At 45.3% G+C, this 18,816-nt stretch overlaps 1 protein-coding gene across 1 annotated transcript; it reads left to right on the top strand.

Moving 5' to 3' along the window:
• The first annotated feature begins 1,773 nt into the window (after window positions 1-1,773).
• On the top strand, window positions 1,774-17,143 carry LOC103179052 (NADH-cytochrome b5 reductase 3). Its single transcript, XM_042342149.1, has 9 exons — window positions 1,774-1,857; window positions 5,786-5,935; window positions 6,020-6,092; window positions 6,782-6,888; window positions 7,114-7,243; window positions 9,358-9,441; window positions 12,876-12,961; window positions 13,262-13,361; window positions 14,911-17,143. Exons 1-9 carry the CDS (start codon window positions 1,843-1,845, stop codon window positions 15,081-15,083), a joined length of 918 nt encoding a protein of 305 aa, XP_042198083.1. The 5' UTR covers window positions 1,774-1,842; the 3' UTR covers window positions 15,084-17,143.
• Window positions 17,144-18,816: the final 1,673 nt, after the last annotated feature.

Below are 18,816 nucleotides of genomic sequence, written 5' to 3'. Positions count from 1 at the left end.
ATGGACCTGGAGCCACCTACCTGGCCAGCCGGCCCTGGTGTGCTCCCAGCTCTGATGTTGCCTGATAGCCCAGGACCTTCCGGGATGCCTCGCCACTGTGTGGTATGATATGATCACGTCTGGCCATGACCACTTCCAGCAGCATGTTTGAGAGCAGCGGTGCCATATACACCAGAGCTTGTGGCCAGCGGTTGTGGCCAACCAGAACCACAGGAAATGATTCAGTGGAATTTTAACCTTTAAGCAGCAAAACATAACCCGTCTTTCTCTTAGGAGCCTGAGCAATGCAGAGGTTATTGTTAGTGTCTCTAACCTCTCGAGCCTGGGGCTCTGATCAATGGTGTGTTTGTATAACACCCCCCATATACCACAACATGAACTGCCAATCCTTCAGAGTCTATCACTGTACACGAAGGTGGTTCCCCTCCCCACTCCGACCATCATTAAAACCAAAGTCCTCGGTAAAAAAAGTTGTAAAAATCAAGTGTTTCCATCTCATGTTTCACTTGTCAAATATTAATAGGTTTTCAGCCGGGTTTATTTCCTGTCAACTATTCCAGGCTTCTCTCAAGGTTTCAGATCGTATCCCAACCGTCCTTTAGTTCCTAGCCAGAGGAGAGGGAGAGAGTGGGGGGGGGGGACTTCAACAAAAAGAGACACACACACAGTGAGAGAGACACGTAGAGAGAGAAAGATGGAGATATGGAAGTCTTTCATTCTACTGAGGGTTGATTTGATTCCAACTTTCCAATCACATGACCTTGGAGCCAGCTCAGCCCAAGGAGACTCCCTTTCCTGGTGGTGAAGGGAGTGAGTTGGAAAAATTCACCAATTTTGCTTCCACCTTCCACCCCTCCATAACATTCTCATGATCAGTTCTGACGGAGGGTCGTGGACCCGAAACTTTTGACTCACTTTCCTTTCTCCACAGATGCTGCCTGACCCGCTGAGTGTTCCCAGCGACTTCTGTTTTAGTTTACTGTATATTTTGTGGGCGAAACACAGCAGCTAATTGCGCACAACAGTGCACTATTGGCTGCCACAATCCACAAGCGGTCGTGCATTGAAGTGACCAAATTATTGTCTTTTTTGAAGGAATTTTTACCCCTGGAAAAGCAACCGGGTTCCAACTTACTGCGAGGTAAACAGAGAAGTGTGGAGTAAGGAAACTTGTCTAACGTTTCGCTCTGTGGGAATCAAACTCAGGTCTTGTTTGCGAGACAAAGTGCTCTAACCACTGAGCTACAGGACTCGAGTCATCTTAAATCCTTAACTGTCTGACTCAAGAGGCGAGAGCACTGCCATAGAATCATACAGCACAGGAGGAGGCCATTTGGCCGGGCCATCGGGCTTGTGCCGGCTCTCTGAGAGAGCTGCCAACTAGTCCCACTCCCCCTTCTCTTACGCCGTAGCTCTGCACACGATACCAATCAACAAGTGAGATGATGCCCTTCGTAAACTTCAGTCAATGTCTTCAATATCCCCTCTGGCACCGCGTGTGGCCATCATACTGCACTGGGACCACTGGGGGGGCCCGGGGGGGAGGGGCCGGGGGGGGGGCCCGGGAGAGGGCTGGGGGGAGGGGCCAGGGGGAGGGGCCCGGGGGAGGGCTGGGGGAGGGGCCCGGGGGAGGGCTGGGGGGGTCCGGGGGGGAGGGGTCCCGGGGGAGGGCTGGGGGGGCCCGGGGGGAGGGGCCCGGGGGAGGGGTCCCGGGGGCGGTGCTGATTGGCTGGGTAGGGGTCGGGGGTCAGGGCTCCCAGCGGCCCCTGCGGTGTGGCTCCGGACACGCCTGCGCGGCGCGGGGGATTGTGGGATCGAGGAGCGGAGCGGCAGTGGGAGGAAATGGGGTACTCACTGGTGAGTCACAGCACCGACCCCGCGCGGCTTCACACACCACTGCCGTGTGCCACTGCCCGGGCGGGCGGTCTGTGTGTCTCTGTGTGTGTGTCTCTGTCTGTGTCTGTGTGTCTGTCTCTGTGTGTGTGTCTCTGTCTGTGTGTGACTCTCTGTGTGTCTCACTGTGTCTGTGTGAATGTGTGTGAGTGTCTCTGTCTGTGTGTCTCTGTCTGTGTCTCTGTCTGTGTCTCTGTCTGTGTGTGTGTGTGTCTGTCTGTGTGTGTGTGTCTGTCTGTGTGTGTGTCTCTGTCTGTGTGTGTGTCTCTATCTGTGTGTGTGTCTCTGTCTGTGTGTGTGTGTCTCTGTGTGTCTCACTGTCTGTCTGTCTGTGTGAATGTGTGTGAGTGTCTGTCTGTGTGTGTGTGTGTGTGTGTCTGTCTGTGTGTGTGTGACTCTGTGTGTCTCACTGTCTGTCTGTCTGTCTGTCTGTCTGTGTGAATGTGTGTGTCTGTGTGTGTGTTTGTGTGTGTGTCTCTGTCTGTGTGTCTATCTGTGTGTGTGTCTCTGTCTGTATGTGTGTAACTCTCTGTGTGTCTCACTGTCTGTCTGTCTGTCTGTCTGTCTGTGTGAATGTGTGTGAGTGTCTGTCTGTGTCTGTGTGTGTGTGTGTGTGTGGGTGGGTGGCAGAGGAACCACGCATGTGATTGGAAGTTCTGGGTTCCGCACCACTCTCTGTTGCTGTCAAAGAACTCCAAACAGATGGGTTACCCCATCAGCTGTCTGACACAGCACCACAGCTTATTAACACTAAGAGTCAGGTTAACAGCAGGCGTTTGGCGATGAAATCAAAGAGAACGGTCATCAATGGAGTAAAACCTATCATTTTCAGCTGAAGCATCTCATTCCTTTAAGAGCTGTTAACAACAACAACTTGGATTTATATAGCGCCCTCCACGCCGGACGGGGTCTCAGAGCGCTTTACAGTTTATGATCCCGGGGCCAAGTCGGGGGGATGGGGGGGAAGGTGGCCAAAGGCGCGGTCGAAAAGAAAGGTCTTCAGCAGAGACCTGAAAAAGGGAAGGGAGGGAGCGAGACGAAGGCAGTTCCAGAGCCTCGGGGCGTAGTTAATATTTTTCACAAGAAGCCTCACCTTTAGTGCAGCTGAAGTCAATAATTAAGGTTGCAGACAGATACCATGTCATAGTTCCATGGTTCTTTGGGTTGCTAAAGTGAGGTATATCTTTATTTCTAATATCTGATTGTTTCCACTGCTGTCTTGTCAGCCCATTCCCATCCTGTTGTTCCCACTGTCCTGCTGGCTTCGAAATACACTGCCTGAATTTTATTTTTTTAACTTTTGGGAAAAAATTCTGCATTAGTCATGCCAGAGATGTTTGCAAAATAGTTATTAAACTAGATGGGTAGGGGCAAGTTAGTGGTTATTTCAGATCACAGCAATGAATCTTAACACATTTGGTACGTTTAGAAGCTTCTCTTGGAATTTCTGACTCATCCAGAACTCATTCATTGGAGTTAATGCCACTTAATTCTATTGTGAATGCCTCTAACATTATAGAAACTTTGTGGTCCATCTTAAATCCATGGCTGATTGGCACAATTGACGGCTGCATTTTGCTCACCAAATATACAGTCAATTCACTTTACAGTATTATTCTTGGTGAAGCACTTTAAGATGTTTCAAAGCCGTGATAAGGCACTATATCAAATCCAAGGATTATTATTAAATTATAACTTTTACTAATTATTAACTTACCAATATCTTCCTCACACTAATTATCTAAATATGCAGTGTAACAAGGAGCAACATTAAAATGTATTTGAACATTCCCTTTGTTATATAACACAAAATATTCTTAGCTGAAATTGCGATACTCAAATAGAATGAATATAGGGATCAGTAATGCTCACTAGTTTAATGATTAAAACCTATGTTTCAATGCTCATTGTATTACTGTACTGCAGGACAACCACATTATAATATGTGATTCCTTATCCAGTAAAACCAAATCCCATTCAGTGTATAATCAAAACCAACTTCCAGGTCATTGTGGTTTGGGTGTATCTATGGCGCCTTTACCTCCTACTCCGGGCCGCTCCCCGTCCTTTTCCCTGCAGCTTTGTACAAGCTTGTGAGAGGCAGCGCAGAGAGCGACAGGAAGGTGAAACCACCAATTGTCCATTAACCCGATTGCAAAGCAGTACCTAAACCATAATAGGGCTGTACTTGAAGTGACCCAAGAAGGCAGTTATTTTTACAAGATAAATCTGGGAATAGGTGGTGGCAGTTTGAAAAGAGATGTAGCCTATAGTTAGAATTCTGGTGCAGAGGGCATGTAAGAACACCTATTATTAGCTGAGTACGTGAGGTAATTTTACACCATTACTTTGCTTGTTATGTGAGTGGATCTTGTTTTGCCAGGGGTAGCCTCTTTGAGTTTCTTTGGTGTGGAAATTAGCCAAGCAATAATTATACTTTTTAAATGATTCATTCTGTTGTGAAGCACCAACAGGTTCAAAGCTGCCAGCACATTTCCATTTTTTTGCATTAATCAATCGCAGTGTTAAGCCTGCAAGGAGTCTGCTTTCCAATGCCTTTATGTAGTGTCAGCGACTCGTATAACTTTAAATGTCAATGGGAATGGGCGCTGCCAATATTGACATTTGACTGTGGAAATATTACAAGCTGTTGTCAAGGTTGGAAGGAAGAAGAGAGGGAGCCTCAGTCTTCTGTTTTATTTCTCATTTGATCTCTAGTTACTGTTCCACAGCTCTCACTGATAGTCAGTCTGTCAGCAACTATTTCCACAACAGGAGTCTGTCTGAGAAATGTTGTGGATGATCAGTGATGTGCTGCAACAATGTGGGAAAAACGTTCACTCTGAATTTCAAACATGAATTCAGCAGAGTTTGGATCAACTCCTCAGTTGGAGAGGATCTAGCTTAAACAGAACTATAGAGTTTTTTCCGATGCCCCCAGATTAAAACATTGGTCATTCACTTACTCGCTGTTGATATGCAAATTATATTCACCCACAAATATACAGACACTACACTGTTACGGAAACCTCTGTGAGGCACTTTTGAGATGTTTTCAAGTGATGTATCAAATTCAAGGATCATTTTTAAAATTCTATAACACATTTTGTTTGTGATAATAATTAATAATAATCCTTCACGGTGCTTCACGGGGGATGATCCCAAGACCACTACAGAGGATTGAGTCAATTACGACATCCCATTACGATTACCAAGCACGGAATCCACTTACACCCGCCTTCCCCCCACCCCCCCATGGTAGTGTTCCACATAATTTCCCCTTGTCTAGAATGAGATACCCACATTCTTCTTGGAGGGATGCACTCTGCTTTGGATTTCAAGATCCTCACACTTGCCTACAAAACCCTTCATGCCCTGGCACCTCCCTACTTCTCCAACCTGTTTATTCCCCTCTCCACTGCTCACTGCCTCAGCGCACTGGTTCCACCCTGCTTGTCCCTCGTGCCCTCCACTCCACCATCGATGGCCGCGCTTTCAGCCACTACTTCCCGAAACTCTAGAAAACTCTCCCTCAATCCTACGCCTTAGAACTGAACTACTGAGAATGCTGCAGAGGTTTGACTAGATTTCCACATTCCATTGCCAAGCATGTCACCTTGGGTCCAAAGAGACCCCACTTACCGCTGCCCCCTCCCCCCCCCCCCCCCCCCCCCCCCCACCCTCCTGGAAGATAGTCGATTTTATGTCTTGGTTAATACTGCAGGAATGATTTTGCCAAAGTAGTGCCGGGAATTTGCAACACTAAATCAGTGTTCATGACTCCACTTTAATGCTCTAATGTATGTTTCTAATGATGAAAGCTGTTTCCACTTGTGAAGAATATATATTTTATGTTTTTCCTATTACTGTAAGATGCTCTTGTGTTTTACAGACCTCTGGAGTGATTCTTGCTGTTGGTGCAATTCTTGTAACCACTGTAGGAATTGTTGTGGGACATTTTGTGATCAATAGGAAGAAGAAGCCTCTCATCACATTGATTGATCCCAATGAGAAGTATCTGCTGCGACTCATAGATAAGGAGGTAATGCGTCCCTTGTGTTTGTAAATCATAACACGTCAAGGAAAGCATTACTAAAAAGCTTTAAAACTTTAATTATTTTAACAGGTTGTGAGTCATGACACCAGGCGGTTTCGTTTTGCTCTTCCTTCACCAAAACACATCCTTGGCTTGCCTATTGGTAAGATAATTTAATCTTAAATTGTGTCAACAACAGCTTGCTATAAATATGTAGCGCCCTTCATGCGGAGTAGCGCCTCGGAGCTTCCCTGGCCAATGCCTTTCTCTTTGACTGAGTCTTCAGTCAACTCCCCTCCACACCCACCCCTAACCCCCAGTTAGGTGCAAACCCTTGACTGCCCAGCGCCTTGGTCATCCTCCCTTCATGAAGGGTGCTACAAACATGCAACTTGTTATTGTCGTTTACTCTCCTAATCTCTTGAACTCCATGCTTCAATTGCTCTGCCTCATCTCTTTATCTTTAAATCCCATTTTCAAACCTACCTCTTTGACCACGCTAAGGATCACCTTTCCATTCTTCCTTACTCGGTGTCCAACCCCGCCACTGTAAAGCACTCAGACATTATCCTATGTGTAGGGTGCTGTATGAACATAAGAGGTTGTTATCTATGAGCTCGCCACTAAGAGCTATAGTATGTGAGGATAGCTTCAGTTAATTTGAGGTCTTGACTGAAAAAAAATCTTTGTAAGGGAAGCAACTGTTTGTCTCTGAGGCCTGTCTGACACTGAGCTCGCACTGTCTTAGGAAATTGCACCAGTGAGTGTTTTTTCCCAAATGCTTTAGATTGTTCCTTCACCCATTCCTCAGTCTCCTGACATTCCCTTCTTGACTTGGATCTTCCAATGCAGGAAAACATGTGTATCTCTCTGCAAAAATCGATGGGAACCTTGTGGTGAGACCCTACACTCCGGTTACTAGCGATGACAACAAAGGTTATGTGGATCTTGTGGTCAAGGTAAGACCTTTCTCTTTCAAATTGTTTTAAATTTTCTGTAAAAAAAAAGACAATAAAATAGAATTGTGAATCCTTTTTAAAGAGAGGCCATTGCTGGTGGATGGTGGTCTGGTCTTGGCTGGCATTCAGCTGAATGTGCTTCAGTGTGCTGTGCAAAGAAACTTTCATTTGTTAGCTGCAGTGAGTTACTTTGCTCACTCACAATGTGCTCCCCTCTCTCTCCAGGTCTATTTTAAAGGTGTCCATCCCAAGTTCCCAGAAGGTGGGAAGATGTCTCAATACCTAGAAGATTTGAGTATTGGTGACGTCATTCATTTCAGAGGACCTAGTGGATTGCTTCTGTATGAGGGAAAAGGTGAAGTTTGTCTTTGCAATCCATGCAGTTTCAGCAGAAGGTTATGGGTTCAGACCTCACGTCAGGACTTTCCAGTGCATTACTGGGGGGGAGCACTTCATTGTTGGAGGTGCTATCCTTTACATGAGACATTAAATAAGGTTCCGTCTACCTGTTCATGTGGACATTAAAAATCCCATGGTGTTATTGGAAAGAAGAAGGGAGTTTCTCCTTTCCTGACGAACAATCTCCCAGATAAAATTGGTCATTTATTTCATAGCTATTTATGGGACATTGGTGTGTGCAAATTCGCTGCTGTGTTCATGTACTAACACAATCACTACACTTACAGTAAATCTTGTTAAGTGGTTTGAGAGAACCCGTACCATGAAAGGAGGTATATCAACTGCAAGGTTCATAAGGATTATTATTGTGCCTAAGGTTCAAACCAGTTTCAGAAGTAAAAATTGTTTTTGAAATCTTCCAATAGTTTTTTAAAAGACAATTGTTTTCTGTCTACTTCCTAAAACACCGTCTGAGTTCCAACAGCACCTGCTTCTTCATCCAGTTTTGTTTATTGGAGAGAAGTAGGTGATTTATTTCATCACTAGTGAGTGAGGTCTAGCTTCAGGAAACCACAGCTTGGAGAGCACAAGCGAAACCGGTGACATGTCTGCATATATCAACAATGTCTATAAAAGGCATTGTAACATCCTCTCTGTCTGCAGTGTCCTCTTGTCACCCATACTCTACACTGTGTGATATCTGTTTTTAGTTGTTGAAGATGTGATGAGAGTCTGGTCTATTAATATAGGCTGGGCTGTGACTGTAACCTGAGTAAAGTCAGAGAGCTGTGGTCAGAGAGTCGTTGGTTTCTGACGGCTAGTTGGATTGTTTCTGTATAGTCAAATATTGCTTGGAGCAAATACTCTCGTTACTCCCATCATAGGCAGATGAACCCTTGGATATTAGTTTAGGGATTGAAAGAGACTGCAAACATTGCCTGAGTCATGTTATACCAGTAATGCCATTTGAATGTTTGTTCTACTCTCTGTTTTGCTCCTGCATGCACAGCTTGACTTTAAAGTCACCGAGTGTAAATGATCTGGAGTGCCCAGTGTTTGAGTACGGGGAGGTTAGAGTTGCACTAATACATTAGTAATGTCATGTAAATAGTGGTGCTAGGCTAAAGGAAGGATTGTGTCTTGCTTTACTTCCAAGTAGCATTAAAATACAAATACAACAACCAGTAAATAACTAGGGAATTGAGATGTGTGGTTTGGGCTAGGGTGGGAATCTCAGGTCAATGCCAGTAAAAAGACTCTTGTTCTGTGCTGGGGTTGACTATTTTCATAGTTAGGTATATCCTGCCCCCACCCCCTAAAATGAATGGTCAGTCGCATCCTGTATAGGTTTATAATGATGTTACAATTACAGGTAGAATTGTTTTGAATTGTCTCCACCCTATTAGTACAACAGCTACTTGTAGCATGGAACATGTCTCCATGTTTTTCTTGTGTTTCCTACTTAATCCCACCTGTGGCAGAGTGAGTGGCTTGTTTGTACCCCACACTGCGAGTTCCCCCCTCCCCACACAGTGTACTGGTGAATTTATATTTTTCTTCAGGGTGGGGCGCCTGGGAATGACATTAAATGTATGTGGACAAAAGGTGAAAGGCAAACAGTAGAAAATTCTTCAAACTATAATGTGTTGCAATGTATTTCCCACACCTGGTGACTAGGGAACATCTAGATTTCAAATATGACGATCTTTAATATGATGATGATGATCCTTGCATTTGATATTATACCTTATCAAGTAGTCAAGACACCTCAGAGCACTTCACAGGATATTTTGTAAAAGTGGTGTGACTTTATGTATTGTGCGAGCGAATGTGACAGCCAGTTTGCGCACAGCAATGTCCCACAAATAGCCATGGAGTGAGTGACTAAGCTTATCTGGGGGTATGTTGGCCAGGAAACTGGTATGAACTCCCATCTTGTTTTGAATAGTGCTGTGGGATCTTTGCCGACCCACCCTGGGCTGGGCGGGGCTGACACAGGGACGGGGCTGACAAGTAATCTGTAATTGTAGAATTGTAGGTGGCTCAATTGTGTATTGTGTTTCCTTGTAGGTAACTTTGCCATCCAGCCTGAGAAAAAGTCTCCACCAGAACTCAAGTTTGTCAGGAACCTTGGCATGATTGCCGGTGGAACTGGTGAGTGAGTGAGTGAGTATGAAGACGTAGAGAGGGGAATTAGTTTGAATCTAATTGCAAATTGAATTGACTGAGATAATATTTAGTGGTCCGAGTTACTGCCCTGCATGAAGCGCTATATAAAGGCAAACTGTTGTTGTTTTTGCGGTAATATAAAGTCACGAGAGGGGTGTGGCTGGATTCTGACATTTCTTTGCCAGACATGTCACCCTGGAGCCAGTTCAGCTCACAAGGAGTCCCCGTTTATAATATCAGTAATCTAACTGAGTTTGGGTATGCAACAGCATAGGGAATCCCTTACTCCTGTAGAGTATGGTTTGATATTGCTATCCGCTGCTTTTGTGTGCTCCCACACATTTTCAGTCCTGCCATCAGAATTGCTTTCAACAACAACAACAAGATTCCATTTATAGAGCGCCTTTCACGTCGGGAGGAAGTCCCAATTGGATTGGGTCAGGACCCGAGCATTGGGGAAATGGTCAGGGTGAAGGGAGGGAAGGGAGGGAGCGAGGAGGGGGTAGAGAGTCGAGAGGGGAGCTGAAGGCTCGGTCAAAGAGAAAGGTCTTGAGACCGGCCTTGAAAGAGGAAAGGGAGGAAGCGGCGAAGGCACTGGGGGATAGAGTTCCAGAGCCTCGGCTGAGAGGCTGAAGGCCCGGCCACCGATGGTAGGGCGGTTGGGGCGGGGGACGTGGAGCAGACCGGAGCCAGAGGAACAGAGAGTACGGGCAGGTAGGTAGGGGGATAGTAGGTCAGAGAGGTAGGAGGGAGCGAGGCCGTGAATGACCTTGTAGGTGAGGATGAGGATCTTGAATTCGATCCTCTGGAGGATGGGGAGCAGTGGAGGCGAGCGAGGGCGAGGGTGAGGGCGAGGGCGAGGGCGAGGGTGGGAGTGATGTGGTCACGGTGTCTGGTGCGGGACAGTACACGAGCTGCAGAGTTCTGAATGACCTGCAGTGTGGAGGGAGGTGGCGGGAAGGCCGGCGAGGAGAGAGTTCCCATAGTGCAGCCTTGAGGTGATAAAGGTGTGGACCAGAGTTTCAGCCGCGTGAGGGGTGAGGTAGTGCCGTAGTCTGGCGATATTCCGGAGGTGATGGAAGGCGGTGCCGGTTGTGGTGCGGATATGAGGGAGAAAGGACAGCTCAGGGTCGAACAGAACCCGAGGTTCCTGATGGCTTTGAGAGGTGGAGAGTGCGGCCTTGGATGCTGATGGTGTCAGCGCCTGAGGTGCGGAGGCGCTGACGTGAGCCAATGAGGAGGGCCTCAGTTTTGCGCACATTGAGCTGAAGAAAATTGTCTCTCGTCCAGGACTCGATGTCGGACAGACAGCTGTCAGGACATCGGGGGTCGTGGAGTTGAGGGTAGAGGAGGAAAGGTAGATTTGTGTGTCATCCGCATACATGTGGAAGTTAACCCCATGTCTGCGGATGATGTCAACACAGGGGGAGCATATAGAGGTGAAGACGAGGGGACCGAGGACAGAGCCCTGAGGGATACCGCACAAGACAGTGCGGGGGGTGGAGGAAAAGCCGTTCGTGGAAACTTAGTAATAATCGTGCTTAGTGCTTAGTAATAATCCTTGCATTTTATGTAGCACTTTTCACGTCTTCTAAAATTTCTCAGAATATATTTTAAAGTGAATTGACTGTATATTTGTGGGAGAAATACTTAGCTATTAAGTTGCCAAAGTGTGATCTAAGGTGCAAATTCTCTTTAACAATGCTCGGTGCGTCATTACCCATCTGTGTGTGTGTGTGAGTGGGTTTGTGTGTGGGGGGGTGGGGGAGCTACTGGTCCTGTGTGTGTGTATGAGGGGGTTGCGGGATACTGGCCATGTGTGTGTAAGTGTGTTGTGGATGGGGTGGGGTTAGAGTGATACTGGCTGTGTATGTGAGCAACCCATTTTGCACACAAATGTAGTTAGATTGCAAATCTTTAGTTCCCGATCCAATAAACCCTGTAAATCACTATTGGTAGTCATAATAGTTCCTTCAAAAAAACTTTGGTTACTTCAATCTACATTTGTGGGACACCCCTGGGCGCAATTGCCACTTTTCGCCCACAAAATATACTTGACCTCTCTGCTGCTTTCGACACCGCCGACCACTCTATCCTCATCCACCGCCTCTCACCTCAACCTTCACAACTCTGTTTTTGACTGATTCAGATCGTAACTCTCACACACCTGCACTTCATCTCCACAAACGGCTTCTCCTGCAGCCCCCGGATCATCTTGTGCGGCGTTCCTCTGGGCTCTGTCCTTGGTCCCCTCCTCTTCAATATCTACGTGCTCCTTCTTGGTGACATCATCCGCAGATATGGGATCAACTTCCACATGTATGCGGATGACACCCAACTCTACCTCTCTGCCTCCCCCCCGACTCCAGGACCACTGCTGTCCTGACAGAATGTCTGTCAGACATCAAGTCCTGGATGAGAGCTCACTTTCTTCAGTCAAAAATACTGAGGCTCTCCTGATTAGCTCCCGTCAGCACCTCCTCACCTCAGGCGCCATCCATGGTTGCACACTCCACCTTGCTAAGCCAGACTGGAACCTTGGCATCTTCTTTGACCCTCAACTATCCTTTCTACCCCACATCTGCGTCATGTCCCGCTCTGCCTTCCCTCACCTCTGCAGCATCGCCCGGCTCCGCCACTGTCTCACACCGCAGGCCGCAGAAACCCTCATACACACCTTTATTACATCAAGGCTCGACTATGCAAACTCACTGCTTGTCGGCCTCTCCAACTCCTCCCTCCTCAGGCTGCAGATCATCCAGAACTCTGCAGCCCATGTCCTCTCCCACACTAGGCTCTGAGACCCTATCAACCTCATCCTTTCCCAACTCCACTGGCTTCCCATCACACAGAGGATACAGTTCAAGATCCTGGTCCTCACCTTCAAAGCCCTCCATGGTCTTGCTCCCCCTTCCTCTGTGACCTCCTTACCCCCTACCATCCTGCTCGCTCCCTCCACTCAGCGGGCTCCGGCCTTCTTCATGAGACCCGCCTCGCTCGCCCCACTATCGGCGGGCGGGCCTTTCGCCACTCTACCCCCACCCTCTGGAACTTCATCCTGCAATCCCTCCGCCCCGCTTCCTCCCTTGCCAACTTCAAGACTCATCTCAAGATCCTCCTCTTTGACTGTGCTTTCGATATCGCTGCTTCCCTCCACCCTCCCCAACCCCCAGCTCGGGTCGTAACTCTGTCTGTCCAGCGCCTTGGGACGTCCTCCCAACGTGAAAGACAAATGTAATTTTGTTGTTGTTGTGTACAGTCAATACACTCTACAGTATATTCTGTGAACCGCTTTGACAAGTCTCGAAAACCTGATAAAGCGCTTCATCAAATGTAAGAATTATTATTGTTACTTTGTAAACCTTACTTCAATTTCCACTGCTTAAGTGTTCCAAGGTAATCTCTGTCTTACTCTGTAGGCATCACTCCAATGCTGCAGCTGATCCGGGCAATTATGAAGGATCAGGATGACCCGACACTCTGCTATTTACTGTTTGCAAATCAAGTGAGTAAACTTAACATTCAATTTCAAGATCCTCACATGCATTATAATGGGAATAAAAACAGAAGTCACTGGGAACACTCAGCAGGTCAGGCAGCATCTATGGAGAGAGGGAAGTGGGTTAAAGTTTCAGATGGATGACCTTTTGTCTATATTCCTTAGAGTTGAGAGGGATCAGAATAAGTCATCGACCTGAAACATTAATCCACTTTCCCAGCAACTTCTGGTTTTATTTCAGATTTCCAGCATCTGCAGTATTTTGCCTTTTACATTCTAATAGGATTGTCCTACGTTTGTTTTTAGACTGAAAAAGACATTCTGCTCCGTGATGAATTGGAGGAACTCCAGGCTCAGCATCCCGATCGTTTCAAGCTGTGGTACACTGTGGATAAAGCCCCTGAAGGTACACTCGTAAGGCCCTTTACTTGGCCGTTTCATTAAAATGGTCTACAATGATGTAATTTGGGACCGACTTGTCATAAAATAGCACTGCAATTGACGCTGCACCTTTCATATTCAAACATCTCATAGTGCCTCACAAGTATTGCTGTCAAGTGTAGTGACTATCAACCGATGTCTGCACACAGCCATAAAGTGAACGACTAGTTTTATTTGGGGCCAGGAAACCGGGAGAGAGAAACTCCCTTCTCCTTTTGAAAAGTGCCGTGGTATGTTTACCATCCACATAAACAGGCAGACAGGACCTCAGTTTGATGTTTCATCCAAAGGACGGCACCCGCATCAATGCAGTGCTCCCTGAGGACTACTGGTGTTTCAGCCTAGACCAGGTTGGTCCAACTGGCAGAGTTGGGATGATTTCCTCCGGCCCACGAACACAGTCGCCTTAGGCTTGGTCTGATCGGGCTGGAGAAACAGCAGTGCGAGACAGCAGTTAGCAGCAGAACCTGTCAATCACTTTTGAACCGGTAAAAGGAAATACAGACAGACAAGAGAGTGATACACAGAGAGATACAGAGATACACACAGATACAGAGACACACAGAGGTAGATACCTCATCGCTGGTTGTATTATTGTTTTGAAATGTGCTAAAATGTTTACATTGCCTATTTAAAATTTGCATTGTAATAAAAATATAGTGAAATTAAATAATAGTTACACAAGTTAAAACGTAGGATTTCTAAATGGTTTTTACGGTTATGTTTCTGGAAGGGAAACACGTTTATGCGTCTCACGGATGTTTCTCAAATCTGGCATCCAGCCCTCGGCAGCCATAAGGTTGGACACCCTGGCCTAGACTGAGCTCAGAGACCCAATGTGGGACTTGAATCTACAACCCTCAGATCCAGAGGCTGAGAATGCAGCTGACTGAGCCAGGCTGACTCTGACGTTTGATCCAAGTTCAAGTCTGAATCTTAATATAACTTAGCTTTTCTGGACAGTGGACAAATATTCAGAGTGCACTCAAGACTTTCCTCACTGTATATTAAAATGTGAGCCAAGACATAATTTCCTCATGTTACAAGTATGTTTCAGTGCTTGGTAATATTTATAACCTTGGCTCTTACCAGCCTGCGCCTAATCCTTTCCTGGATTAGCTAACCATGGAGAGAGTGCTCATTTTCCCTTCCAGTGCTCGGGAATTACCATGTGTAGGTGAGGTGCATGGACTCAGTCTGGTTTGCATACTATTAAGCATGGTGATGGACACCCAGCTGACCAAAACACATGTGTCAGACACCCAGCTGACCAAAACATTTTCCAATTACTTTTGTCAGTCTTGAGAAGCAAGTCACGGCTTCCTTTAAAAAAAACTGTGCACCTCACAAATTTTGAAATAATAATCCTTGCATTTGATTCAACACCTTATCACGTCTTCGAGACACCTCCAAAAGCTTCACAGAATATACTGTAAAGTGATTTGACTGTATATTTTGTGGGCGTAAACGCGGCAGCCAAGGTATTTGCACTCAATGTAATTTCTACATTTCAGGCTGGGATTTCAGTGAAGGTTTTGTGAACTCTGACATGATGAAGGAGAACCTGCCTGCCCCTGGAGACAACACACTGGTCCTCATGTGTGGCCCACCTCCCATGATCCAGTTCGCCTGCAGCCCCAACCTGGACAAGCTCGGCTATCCACAGGGAATGCGCTATACCTACTAAGATGGCGCAGGGGGGGGCAGGGGCAGGGGAGCATTGGTTTGAAAATGTAAAGGAAGTATTTGCACTTCAAATTATTCATTAGTCTGACTGACACTAATGAAATCTGTTGAATTATATGTGCACTTAATGCTTATGCTTTCAGCTATATGGATTCAATATTTATGTCTATTAAAATGTGTGTATTTAATGTACGATTCAGTATAGGATTGAGATGGTTATGTACATGTTTTAGAAGTTTGAATGTTTGGGTGCAACAACTCCCCGAAAGTTGGTCGTCTTTTTCTACAGAAAGTTTTCTGGAGGCAAATTGCTCAATGAAATCTGTCCAAGCCAACTATTTGCTGGAGATTGTATAACATGCTGAATATATAAGCTTTCACCACTTTAAACCATTTAAATCTGTCAATTTTTTATATGCACTTCAAACCTTAATCCTCCACTCGCTGTTTTTCACATGGCTCCACCACCTTGGCTTCAGTGGTATTTGCAGCCTCGAGATGCAGGATAGCATTGTAAACCAGTGTCTACTCTGAACAAACCTCCCGGTAATTAGAACTAGTTGCCTTTCTCACTCTTAAGTCCATAAGTGTATCTGGTGAGTGGATGGGTGGAAGGGGGGGCGCGGAGAACTCAAGTTGCTCTGGAGTCCTGAGGTTGAAGCTCAAGCACTCATACAGCAGTGATAGGAGATTTATATGTACACCTGTCATGTTAACCTATTAATTCACAATTTTTTTTGAAAAGCACCAAATATTCTAGGGGAGATACTATTCACGGGATTTTACAGTGAAATAATGTTGTCTGGATTTAATTTGAAAGCTGCCATTGATGTGAGTCTTTCCATTATGCAGACTTAGCATTACGTCTTGTGTGATTTGGGTGTTTTACAGTGCCTGTCTTGAGTCATTTACAGCCTTAGCTGGAGTGTTTCCACAATGAGCACATGTTGTAAAGCTTACCAGCATTATTTTGTGACTTAAGAAAATATTTTGGATGATTTACTTTGTAAGCAAGTACTCAAAAAGAATTTGTATCTTGTTCTGCATTGTATCTTAGTTTCATTTCATTTTAATTTACTGGGTTGTAGAACTTTAAATCACTTGAATTTCATGGATTTGTACTCTAGTCCTCAGTGTTTGGAAAAACAGTGACCCATCCAAATGCTCTAATGCCTGGTTATATTGTGCTTTAATGACAGTTTACCTGGATTACAAGCTATTTCTGTGATGTGCAGCACAGTTTGTGAAAAAAAAGATGGAGCCTGGTTACATTAAGGTGTGATTTTGCCAGCACCATGGTTCACATTGCTATGGTATGAATTCAGCCACTACATATAGTATTCCAATTCTGATTGGAAATAAAAAAATCGGTCATGCACTCTATGGCAGTTTGTGGGTCATTGCCGTGTGCAAAATGTCTGCTGTGTTTCGCCCACAAATAAAGTCAGTCCACTTTAGAGTAGGAATGTACTTCTGTGAAAGTGCTTTGAAACGTCTCAACAATGTGATAAGACGCTGTATCTAATGCAAGAATGATTATTATTATATAACTGTTCCTTTCAAAGTTCCTGGGCAGTCTTTAAGGGTCCACATAATACTATAAAGAGTTGGTTAGACAGCAAGATGAGCTCTGTATGTTATTGCCAGCTCTGCCTATTCTGATTAGCTACACGTTAATCTCAATACCGATGGAAAAGCTGCCATTTTCAGCAGTACCAATTGGACTTGTATAGTGAACACCTTAAATCACATCTCCCCAAACTACTTGAGTTCCATCCTAGTGTATTGTCATTTCAGCACATTACAAGCCAGGCAATGAGACAATAAACAGATCTATTTACAAATTTGAATGTTGAAATAATCATTCACAGGTATGGTCTTGCAAATTTTTTTNCAGTTAACCGCGATCAAACACCAAATAATTCTGATTTGTGTTCTTGAAATGCAAGCTGATATTGCAAAGGAGGGAACTAAATCATTTTGGACAATTCTGTATATTGTATTGCTTTGGATCTTCAGATTGTATTTTGAAGTTTATAGCATTAAATATGGTGATTTAAACAATTGAGTTTCATTTATCACAACTTGAGCAGTTTGTGAGGCCGAGAGGAACAATGCCCGTTTCCGCAAAGGTAAGTACTTTTTTAAGCTCTTGTGTTGAGTTCAATTTATTCTAGGCCTGCACACATCACACTAACGGGCTGTAAAGAACTAAAGAGACTCTGTAGCTTTGATGAAGAAAAATCTTTTTAAGAGAAATTAAAAGATTTTATTTCTGGAGTGCACAAGAGGATTATAGATTTCTTGTAGTAAAACCTATGCTCTCTGTTAGACCTGTTCACATGCTCTTCACTGAACACTAGATGTTAACGTTTACTTAAAAAAAACACTTGCATCAATAGAGCGCTGTTTACGAGGGGTGGCGTCTTGGAGAGCTGAAGGTGCGGTGTATTCAATTTTTGATGTCAAGTACTGCCATCAAATATAATACTTGCATTTGATATAGCACCTTATCACATCGTTGAGACATTTCAAAGCCCATTACAGAATATACAGCATTATAAAGTGGATTGGCTGTATATTTTGCGGGCAAAGTAGTTAATGTTTGTACAGCAGCCAACAAATTGAATAGGTGCGAATCTAAGGTGTGTTGATTCAACACATTTTGTTCATTTCATCTGGATCCTAAAAGCCACCAGGTTTCTGTAACTTGTGTGTGCAGTGAGTTATCGCTGGTGTATACCTAATGACATCATCCATGACCTATAAAAATGGAATCTGTGTGCCTGTATGTGTACTTATATGTACACATGTCTTATACCAAAAGTTTAACCTGCATTGGGACATTGGTGTCCTTGAAGGGAGACGAGAATGACCGCAGTGCCCTTAAAAGAACATTGGCCAAGAAAGTGTCCACCACAACCCCACACACCGATACAAATTGGAAAGGCCGTCCCTTGTATCTTACACAGTCAATACCTTCAAAGTGGCTTCTCTCCCCGTGCAGAACCATAATTCTGCACTTGGGTGCTGGACAGAAGTCCTTGGCTGAAAATGTCACACACAACGCCCCGTTTCTCCGCTGGGAGCGGCATTGCCTGGCTCTGCCCCATCCTGCACAACACAACACAAAACCAAATAACATCCGTGGTTGTTAATGAGTTAAAAATATCCTGACCAACCTTTGGTTATTCTTTATTAAAAAATAATAATAATCCTTGCATTTGCATTTGATACCCGCTCTGCCTTCCCTCACCTCCGTAACATCGCCCGACTCCGCCACTACCTCACCCCTCAGGTCACTGAAACTCTTGTTCATGCCTTCATCACCTCCAGGCTCGACTATGCAAATGCCCTGTGTGTTGGCCTTCACAACTCCTCCCCCACAGGCTGCAGATGATCTAAAACTCTGCAGCCCGTGTCCTCTCCCGCACCAAACTCCATGACCCCATCTCCCCCAATCTCGCCCGACTCCACTGGCCCTATCCTTCGGAGGATCCAGTTCAAGATCCTGGTCCTCACCTACAAAGCCCTCCATGGCCTCGCCCCACCCCACCTCTGCGACCTCCTAACCCCCTACAAACCCGCCCGTTCCCTCCGCTCAGTCGGCTCTGGCTGATGAACACACAACCGTCTGACTCAGAGGCGAGAGCACTACCACCGTGCCAGGATAACATACTTCAGTTAATAAACTTTGTTCCAAGGAAGATTATGAAAATACATATGAATCATTT

Source organism: Callorhinchus milii, unplaced genomic scaffold (assembly GCF_018977255.1).
Source record: "Callorhinchus milii isolate IMCB2004 unplaced genomic scaffold, IMCB_Cmil_1.0 Scaffold19, whole genome shotgun sequence".
NCBI classification, from domain to species: Eukaryota; Metazoa; Chordata; class Chondrichthyes; order Chimaeriformes; family Callorhinchidae; genus Callorhinchus; species Callorhinchus milii.
This window is presented reverse-complemented; position numbering and strand designations above follow the sequence as displayed.

Excerpts from the sequence above, each read along its gene's own strand:
- LOC103179052 (XM_042342149.1), top strand. Across the intron at positions 9,442-12,875 it reads CATGATTGCCGGTGGAACTG|GCATCACTCCAATGCTGCAG; the intron begins GTGAGTGAGTGA and ends CTTACTCTGTAG. Across the intron at positions 12,962-13,261 it reads ATTTACTGTTTGCAAATCAA|ACTGAAAAAGACATTCTGCT; the intron begins GTGAGTAAACTT and ends GTTTGTTTTTAG.